The sequence below is a fragment of the Aplysia californica genome, unplaced genomic scaffold (genome assembly GCF_000002075.1).
Source record: "Aplysia californica isolate F4 #8 unplaced genomic scaffold, AplCal3.0 scaffold00376, whole genome shotgun sequence".
Lineage (NCBI taxonomy): Eukaryota > Metazoa > Mollusca > Gastropoda > Aplysiida > Aplysiidae > Aplysia > Aplysia californica.
In genome coordinates this window covers 160,355-170,944 of record NW_004797646.1, presented here as the reverse complement: position 1 = coordinate 170,944, position 10,590 = coordinate 160,355, and the positions used below count along the sequence as shown (strand labels likewise).

The following is a 10,590-nucleotide window of genomic DNA, read 5'->3' as shown; positions in this document are numbered from 1 at the left end:
ATTTATAAGTTTTGGAGGAATAAATACTAATGCATCACATTTTATGCACACTAATGTGAGATGTATGTGTTTTTCCCCACGTTTTGGCAATGGCTCATATATATGGAAATCTCCCTGACAGTCATTGACAATGTATTGTGTATTCACAGGCTGTCAATTCTGCCATGAGAACAGGCACTGATGTTGAGACAAGTAAAAAATGTGAGTATCTTTGTTAATTTTTTAAACCCTTCTTTAAAATCTGATCCTATTACTTGATTCTAGACCTGGGGTCTTCAGAGACAGATTCTATCCGTAATTGCCACTCCCCAGAAGGGTCTTTATTATATCATAAGTTCGTGAAATAAGGAAGGAGTTTACAATTTCTGTGTACCTTTTCTGTCTATTACTATTAGATTCATGTGGTGGTCCCTATGTTGTCTCAGTCAGACTGTAATCCTTTGGCCCAGCACTAAATGATAGTGTTGGTGTCCATGTCCCTCCTAAGACAAATATGAATATATGCAAAATGGAAGGAATCTTTCAGCTTCAGGCTGTTTTTCTTAGTGGTCAAGTATTATGTCATAGAAATAATATGAAAGCTAGACGTGTAGATCTAGTCACTGTCTGACAACATGTCATATATGTAGAAGTGGAAGTGATGTATTATAACCCTGTCAATCCCAGGCTCTGGTTGAAGTCTTTTTCAAATACTGTGAAAGTTAATAATATTTAACTTGTTTGAAGTGAGACAGTTTTCTACAAAATTATGTCTGTTATGATGAGATACTGGTTTCCTCTTTTATTGAAAATTCTCACCAGCATCTGTAGTGTAGAGGTTAGGCCTTCTGCTGCTCTTCAAAGGAGATCTGGGTCCAATTCCTGTATGGGTAGGATTTTTATCGTTCTCAGTCTTTCTGCTGGGACTTTGTGTATCCCTCTCAGTTGGGGCCGGCCTGACTGGCAGTTTTGAAGCCTGCCTCCAAAATGATCTAGATTGTTTTGATTGGGGTGTGAAACTCACATTAAAAAATGTTTGAAAATGACAAGATTCACAATCATTTTCTAAATTTTAATTATTTATTTTTTGTTATATATTAAAAGCATTGCCTTAAATTTAGCCTGTCTAGATCCCATCGACGTGAGAAAGATTTCACTTGATCTTTGTCTCCTGGTGTTGAATGTAGACAGTTATTAAACTGTTCTCCTAATCTGACATGCATGATATTCTGCTAGGGCTGTGTACTCATGATGTAAATCTGATAAAGACAATTCTTTTTTAAAGTTTTGTTTTCCACGGAATTTTTAGCCTAGATTTCCATTGCAGTTGTAGTGTTCTAGCCAAAAATTCTATTCGTGTGGTCATGTGGTATATATATATATATATATATGGCTATGGCTTATGAATAGAATTATTGACTTGACTTCCACTAGAGCGCTCATGCGAACACCAATGATGGCTTCAAGTTGAACTGACTTTGTTGTACCCCCTTTGTCTGTTCAGTCGCTGGTGGCCAGAACAAGCAACTGTCAGCCAACAAGAACACGGCCAAGCTGGACCGGGAGACGGAGGAACTTCACCACGAGCACGTCACTCTGGACGTGAGCAAGTTGATCCAGCAAGGACGACAGGCCAGGGGCTGGACGCAGAAGGAGCTCGCCACGGTAACGTAGACTCTCCGGACACGTTTTACTGTCCCTGTACAGTAGTCTCCGCCTAAAATTTCGGTGCTCGGGCGGGCTCCTTAGCTTGTGTTTGTACGGAGCATGCGTTTACACGAACCTTTGCAAAGGGACGAAGGGACGCAATCATCTTATTGCCTTGATGTTCTAGTGACCTCCCTTATGGAGTGGGGGTCACTTTGGCCTATAATGTGACGACGTGAGGAAGGATTTCTCGACTGCGGTTATAAAACCAAAGGCGTTGAATGGGAGGGGGGTGGAGAGCAGGAAGACAGATTCAATATAATGACATTCACCATGAAAAGTCGGGAACAGAATAGATAAGAGGAAACTATTGGTGTTGGTCATAGTATAGGGACAACTGCACTGCCACCTGGCTATCCAAACGACCACCCCCAACGGTAAATTCATGGGTGACATCAGAATCATGGAGATCTACATTCTGAGAGACTTTTCTTTTATGATTGTTGAACAAAAGCTCTTCGAACTCAACTGATTAGGCTTACTTGACTAATCTTTAATCCTATTGAGGCCTATCTTGTGTTCTACAGCATTCACATGTGTTGCACACTTCATAGACCTAGGTCTAACTTAACATTACATGCAGTTAACCAAACACCAGTCAGAAACCTTCTTTCAAAGATGCATTTCGAGTGATCAATCAAACATTTCAGTCCAAAACCCCCCAACATATCACCCGACCAGACCTAGACCTATGTGTCTGTTGAAAGTTAGGTGTGAAACCTGTGTCCATTACTCTCTTTGTTGTGCGCGAGGGCCAGTCTCACTGGTTGTCTAGGCTTGCCTTATGCTAGCTGTGTATGCTGCCGCGAAAATGTCCCCTTGTCAAGCTTTACCTGTTGGCGTGTTTCGTGGATCGAAGTGTGCATTTAGAAGTGACCGTGCGCTTGTACGTCTAAATTATATAGTAAAAAACCCGTGTGTTTGGGCGGGGCGTGTTTTTGTATGGCGTCCATTTAAGCGGAGACAAATATGCTTTCCGCATGAGAAATGTAGTTTTTTTTAATTCGGTTGATAGAAAAAGCTTGTCTCATTATTTATGTCTTTCTATTTCCAATCTTTAATGGAGTTCTAGATTTGTGTTAGCTCTGTGACATGAGACTCACAGTTAATCGCTATAGTGGGTAAGAAATTTTATCTTCAGGAAAGGTACTTTGCCCTATTTTTGTCAGTTAAGGATGCCTTAAATGTGGATTCTTGGCAGCCTGTCATGAAAAACCAAGTGAATGATAATGGTATGTGCCAACAGGCTGCATTGCAAAATTTGCAGTATCTCCCCAGTGGGGATTGAGCTCGTGAATTGAATAAACTGGTAGTGTAGGCTACGAGAGTTTTAAAGTTTTGTGAGCCTTCCTTCTGAGGTAATACACAACTCTGTAAGTAAACACTAAAATGTTTTTTTCTTTCTGTGATACAATTGTTCCTCATAATAATGTATGTCCTGTTGTTGATGGTCAGAGTCTGAACTTACTCAGCTCACCTCTCTAGCTTCAAGAAGCACAAAGTCTGCTTCAACTGTCAAGGCACCCCGGAAATATGTATGTATGTCATCATACTCAGCTGTTTAAAAAGGAAATACTTTCTTATTTATTGTCAGGTATATTAACTATCAGACCTGCCTACTGAGTTTGTCTTTTGTTCTTCAATCTTTACTTCTTTCCTGGGGCGTTAATGGATTTCCTATCACACACCTATTGTCCTTATCTCTTCTCCTTTTCTTTGTTATTTACTCACCTTTAATCTTCAGCACCCCACAGGGCGGTGCTACTGACTGAAGTGTCTTTGGGACATTTGTTGTTCTAAACACAGTAGAATTTTAAATGGGCTGATCCAACGATGTCGTGCTTATAACTGTGCCTGAACTACAACAGGGAACAGCTGCTTTTTCGTTCCTAATCCTTACTAATGTCATTTTCATCTACTTCTTTTGTATGTCGTCGGTGGCCTAGTGGTTAGGCTCTCGGACTCGCAACCGTAAGGTCGTGGGTTCGAATCCTGTCAGGGACCCAACGTTGTGTCCTTGGGAAAGGCACTTTACACGAGTTTTCCTCACTTCACCCAGGTGGGAATGGGTACCCAGCTATAGACAGTGAAAGATCTTGTCAGTTTGTTAGTGTTTGAGCGCTTAAACTGCTGCTTGCACTGTATGCTTCCCGGGAAGCTGAGAATGTTTCTGAGTGTTCTATGGTCTGCTGGGGTAATAATATAGTGTAAAGCGCATAGAGCTTGCTGTCGAGCGGGGTTATACGCTGCAAATGCTATTTATTATTATTATTATTATGTTTGTCACACTCTTGTGACCCGCTATTTCCGGGGTGCCTTGATAGTCGAAGCAGACTTAGTGCTTCTTGAAGCTAGAGAGGTGAGCAGAGTAAGTCTGATTCCCTGTAAGGACTTCTCTATTGACATCCTCCCCTTGGCGTTAATATGACCTTATGCAGTTGCGAGCGCCGTAAATCCTCTACTAAAACAAAACAAAAATCTACAGCGCTTTTATGACCTATTTGTATTGCAAGTGAAGTAAAACTTCTTTCTTTCACAGAAAATCAATGAGAAGCAGCAAGTGATCAATGACTACGAGGCGGGCAAAGCTATCCCCAACCAGCAGATTCTGAGCAAGCTGGAGAGAAATTTGGGTGAGTGCTGGATAAGTGACAAGAAAATAGTACACTGGAAGCTCTAAGTAAGTACCGCAAACTGGCCTTGCGCCCCCGTGGCGCACTGTCACGGAGACCAAAACCCATATTTTTACCCTCCTAAAACACTGTGTGATCATGCATACACACAGACACTTGATATATCAGAAGAAAGAGGAGCTTTTCCTCTTTTTAGTGGTATTATTTATTTGAATCAACGATTTTTTTGAAAGCCAAATCTTGTGGGATAAAAGACAACACTCTCGAGGTTTTCACTGCAGCGGCTGCGCGTTTTGTGTATTGATTTTTACAGTGACCTCGGTTGAACAGGAACGGGGAGCGTATGGTATTAAATACTGCAATCTTATTCATCGATATTTCAAGATGAGAAAATGCGCTTTCCGGTGATATATTTCTAAAAACTGTCCTTAAAGAATTAATAGAAGAGATTTGCATGTGAAAACTTTCTATGCTGTTTTTTTATCGAACCAGCGATCGGACTGACTTATGGAAATACAGTCAAACCTGCCCAGACGACCACCTCTATAAGACGGCCACCTGTACAAACGGCCACTTTCCATTTCCCCCCTTGCATTTTTTCTATATAATTTAACTGTGTAAAACGAGCACCTCTCCTACGCGGTCGCGGCCAACATAATTTTAACACACAATCCCTATCACACCAAGCAATAACACCTGTCTTAGACGGCCGTCTTAGTGACTCCATTACGTTTAGTCATAAATTGTGCATTTGCCCCTGGCGTTGCGGGCGAGCCGTCATAATTCAATCACCTGTCGTTGTTGTTAGGTAGTCCCTCCTACTGATCATGTTGCATAGGCCCCTTCCACTGTTGACCAATAGCTACCAATTTTCAGCTGCTGGTGAGGTAAGTGTGTGATCCCTCATAACCCATAAGCCCCGCCCAGAACTCATATACAAATCGTAAGGGAGATGAGTGGTCACTGTTTACCCAGTCTGTAACAACAAAGTACGTCAACATGAACTTGTGACAGAAGCATTGCTCATTCTACGAGTGGTGGCGACCCATGTCTTTGTTTTAACATAGCACTCAGTCTTCCTCGTCTGATACATTTTGTTTTATTGTCACCTTTGCGCAAAATCAGCAACAAAATAAAAACTACACACAAAATACAAACTACCACCAACAACAAAAACAACAATAATGCGGCTACTTTCGATTGGGACCTCAGATGGGAATGGTTTGTTTTCTTCATCTTGATCAGTCCTGCCTAAGACGGCCACCTGTCTTATATGGCCACTTTTCTCCTTGACAATGGGCGGCCGTCTTACACAGGTTTAACTGTATATCGGCAGAAAGCCCATTCACCCGAGTGGTGGGTTTTAACCTCCCCTTGTATTTCTTGCCGATTTGGTCAAAAAGCCATGTTTACGTCAATAAATTATCATCTTCTGGTTACATGATACCCCTGAAAAAAAATTGGGCTTGTTTTCTATGTGCATGGGTGTGTGTTTACGAGTTTTTGTGAATGTCAATTCAAATTCAAGAATGTTTTGACGTCTCAAAGTTCAGACATTTCGCAATCTAAAAAATTTAACATTTTTCTGCAACTTCAGATGTTCATAAACTTTGTTAAAATGAAGCTATATGAATAAATTTGGTATCAAAATGCTCAGAATAATACATTCTATAAGGTGGTGCAGTTAACTATGAAATCAGAGGACTTTGAAATTTCAGTCTGTGGTACCTACTCTAAGTTACAAAACTACTTGAGTTACTTTAGTGTTTGTGTGGGTACTTCCCCTAACAGGTTTGGCAGGGCAAGAAAGTCTAGTACTCTTATTCTACTCTATTGGTGATCATAGGAGAGGCTATCATAACCTCTCTACATTTTTTGGATTAGCAGTTTCATAAGTTTATGGCTTTGTCCGTGACTTAATGATAAAGGGGCACTTTGTCATTTTGGAAAGTGAAGGACTTTTTATCTCGCACTTTGTTAATGAATTTTTTTTCTCAAGGTTTTTTTATTTTTTTAAAAATATACGTGAAATGTTACATGATAACCTCGCATGAAGCTGAGACGAGCCATTTGATAAGGTACTTTGAAAAGTGAACAGCGGTGCAGCTGATATATATATCTGTCTTGAACGAAGTACAGCCTGATGCATTTTTCGAATTTAACTCTTGTCCTGCATCTGTCCTGAGATGCAAATCTTATCAGCAACTGATTACATCAGACTTTCCAGGCAGGCCGCCGGGGTCACTCAGTGTGTACTGTTGATGTACTGCGCACGCGCGGGGAAACATGTGTTTTCGCCATGAATACCGTGGGACACGGGGTAGTGTGTTATTCCATGATGAAAATAACGCTCTATCTTTTATAGCTTTCTATTTATAAAGTGTTACAAACACATGAGCTGATAGGATATTTTACGAGTATTCGAATAACCTTTCTAGACGCTCTTGTTGTTATGAATGACCTGAGGTTCGAAAGCGGTTAATATAGGTCAATTTCCAAATGTTTTGCACTCAAATTGCAGTTTGTACCTGCACAATGGTATTCCATCAAACAAACTTATTTTTTATCAGGTAGTATCATTTCATACAAAATCAAGCTCCTTTGAAAGATTTTGTATAGAAAAATGGAAGTCTTGTTTCCTGACTATCCTTTTGAGCTCCTCATGTCTAAGTGGGTCAATTTCTTCTATAATTTCATTGGCCGAAATCTAGAGCTTCCAACTTGGCTTGTTTTGAATGAGACGTATGCCTCGATTACGAACCAACGCAGGCGGTTCTAGAAGAAGGCCACAAACGCACACAAACTCAAGCAGACTGACGCGCGCACACTTGACCTGCGTGAATGGGGATCCGACTCGGGACCCGAATTTCACGTGAGATGATGCTCTCGGTGCGCGTGCGCTGAGCCAGGGGCTAGACTGACTCGGGACCAGAACGCAGGCGAGGTGCCGAAATAGGCTTATCGGGCGACATAAACCCGGCCCCCGCAAGATGAGGGTTAAAATGGATATCCCCCCGAAGAGTTCTTAATCTTTTTCCAGCATATCCACTCACTCCCTTGTCTTCAACTATCCTCTTTGCTGCCACTGTAGATTTAGATCTACGAATTATGTCTTTCTTATCATGCTTCTCACTCTCGATTCAATCATCACCCGAATCAGAATCTTAAGCTAAGTATCTCTGTCCTCAAGTTTACCAAAGAAAAATCCCCTGGTCTGTTTTACAAGTTATAGGCCTATGGGGTAATTTGCTACCAGGCCCAGAAACTAGAACTAAAAATTTGTGTGGTCGTCTTTCATGTTTTGGTTTCCCAAACACACCACACAAAATACCTACAAGTTCAACTTTCCACCCACTTACGTAGTTATAGACACTATATTTCAGCGCAGAAAATTTCTACTTTTGAGATTTATTTATATCAGAACTTAAAATTGTGGATCGAGCATTTACGAAATAAACAAAGTTTGAGTATAGCCTGTGCCGATGTATCAGCAATGAGCGCAAATGGTGCGGTCGTGCTGTCAATATATCAATAATGGGCAGAGAATGAGTTAAGTAAATTTGAACACACAGTTGTTTAACATGCAGTGAACAAAGGGCAAAAAACAGAACTTTATTATCTTTATTAGGGGTTTTTTTTTCCCCACAATTTTTCCCCCTTCATATGAAATTTCCAATGATGGTCCCAATAAACATTTGAACAAATATAAAAATAGTAAGTTTTTCTCAATCAGTTTTGCTTGAGTGAGTAAAGATCTCGATGTTGTGCTTATAGTTCTGGTACTAGATCTGGAATCCCGACCACTGGATGGGGCTAGGTCACTGCCACTGAGCCCGGTATGATCGATCTCTCCATCTCCATTATTGTCATCAGTTCTTGATTGAAATGTAGTTCTACCACTACTCTTTCCACTATTTTTCTGGATTATATTCTGGATCCCTTTCACTATCATAACCTTCTAGATCAGTTTCCAAACCAAAACCATCATCATACGCGGTGAATATTTCTTTCTTCCATTTTCACAACAACACTACTCTGCATACTTTGTGGATGCTTTGTTTCGTTTTTCCGCTACTCCGGCTGACTCTGGTCCCTTTTATTTGGCTCTCGATAACTTATCGGCCTCAGAGATACGAATATAAGTCTTAGTAGCTCAAGACTGGCCAAACAAGGGCACGAGACGGATCACCCGACTCGTGCGTGATTTGTATAGCGGAAAAAAAATTCCATAGTTGATCACGCAGGGCCTGTGGAAACTGTCGCGAGCGTGGCAGCGATGGTCACGCAACTGTTGCGGGAACCGTCTGAAGTGAGTTGATGGATTATTGTCTTTACTCTAATGATATGAAGCATATGCCTTTGGTGGCAGCAGCAACTTAAGTGAGCAATTCGTGTATGGGTTTTCTAATTTTCAGAGTAAAGCTTATAACTTATTCTATGAGGAAAAATAATTTTGTTCTCCATTGTAGTCCTCTGTGATGTCATGTTTGGTTCTAGATAAATTATGTTCTGCTCCTCAGGCATGAAACTGCGTGGAAAGGACAAAGGCCAGCCGTTGGGAAAGAAGTAGAATGACGTCCACCTGTACAGCTGGCCTGCATGCCCTCACTGCCATAGTAGTACGTCCCACATGGTGGGGAGGATACGCTCTCGCTCCGGACACAGCCCGCAGGCGTTTCATTGTTTGCATACTCCGAGGATGCGGCCAGTCATTCGTGGCCAGGTGGCCTGCGTTCATCTATTCTATATGCCTTTCTGTTCATTGTTCTCATCACCCACTCCGTGTGTCCTGACACAGCCCTCTGGGTCGACTGGCGGGGGCTTGCACAGCTCTGAGGAGGTGGGCGTTGGACAGGTACAGGCTCTCCGGCAACTTGTCTTCCTCAAACGAGTTAGTTTTTCTCGTCTTTGTTGCAACCGGTCAGACTGTGAGGATTGGTTCATTCAAGCTCTCTTGGGGTCGTGTTTCTCTTTCTGTCAGGCTGTTAGCTGACAGTGGTTTTGGGGCTCGCTTTTTTTTAAGCTGACAGTTGCCTCCAAAGTCATATAAACTGTTTTGGTGCAAACAAATATGGCAGGGCCTGGTGCTAGTCTAGTTTTTATATGCAGTCCTAAATAGCAAGTTGTGTCTTTGAGTCTTCCGATTTCTGCCTCTCTGCGCCCCCGCCCCAACTTCGTCTATACTCATAATTGTGGTCTCATTTAGGATAGAAGTCCTGCTGTAACCATGTTTATGAGTACGGTATCTTTATAGTGAAAATGTATTGACTTTTGCAAAGTCCGTGAAAATACTCAAAAGTTTTTGATACAACGTTTGCTAATGTGTGTGTGTACTGTAGGCTGTGTTTGAGTATCTGGAAAGCACTGTGATGTTAGTCTGTATGAGAGGTTCTCCAGGGTTATGAGCTCACAGCTCATAGATCAATTGCTTTCTTTGGTAAGAGAGGTGTGTACTTTCTGAGATCAAATGTTCTTAATTGAACAGCTTAGGCAAAGTTCACCATGTAAAGATCTGGTACAAAGTAAAATAAAAAATGAGAGAATCGAACAAGTGGCTGTGGAGGCAACTGTTAGCTGCGGTCTGCTGTGTTCCTGTTGTTGTTTTGCTAAGCTGTGCCAAGATCTGGCACAAGGATAGAAGTATTCTTCTCTCTTCCAGGGTTTTTGTTTTCCTTTGATGGAAATTAGTTTTAATTTTTTTGTAGTTTTATCCTCACAAGTTGCCAGTGTGAAGTCAGTGCTTGCCCCACCCCCTCCCTCTCCTCCTCTCCTGCCGCTGTTCTACTTCTGTCTCTGTCTCAGTTCATTCCACTCTACAGGTTATCGTTCATCACAGACTCATCAATCCCCTCCCTCCTTTGAGACTTCTGCTTCATCCGTTCAGATATTGTTGGCACACTGAGAAATAAAGCGTTTTTAAACTCAACAATCGTCTTTGTCTCTTGTTGTACTCCCTACATGTATGGATTGTGGGTTGTTTGGCGGGTGCTCTGGTGTGATTTGCTCTTTTTTCCTGTAGGACATCTATTTTCCTTATATTATCTCTCCCTTTTTAGTGTATGTTACTCTCTAGTAACACTTCACTAATTTTCGGCTCTTATTTGACATATATTTATTTTGCAAGTGCTGTTTAACTCTTCATAAAGCTAACACAACTGGCTGACCTTTTGTCACTTTGTGTGTTGCACTGTGATGTGTCACATTCACACACTGATTGTTCGTGGATGGTTGGTGGATGCTCTGGTTTGGTTTTCTCCTTGCCTTTTGAACA

The 10,590-nt window shown here is 41.5% G+C and overlaps 1 protein-coding gene across 1 annotated transcript in view; it reads left to right on the top strand.

The window, feature by feature from the left end:
• LOC101846438 (endothelial differentiation-related factor 1) overlaps positions 1-10,245 on the top strand; it is a 12,955-nt gene extending 2,710 nt beyond the window's left edge. The window contains exons 2-5 of the mRNA XM_005103510.3: positions 150-201; positions 1,484-1,644; positions 4,226-4,319; positions 8,840-10,245. Coding sequence (XP_005103567.1) covers positions 150-201; positions 1,484-1,644; positions 4,226-4,319; positions 8,840-8,889 — 357 coding nt within the window. The 3' untranslated portion in view covers positions 8,890-10,245. The remainder of the gene's footprint in view (positions 1-149; positions 202-1,483; positions 1,645-4,225; positions 4,320-8,839) is intronic.
• Positions 10,246-10,590: the final 345 nt, after the last annotated feature.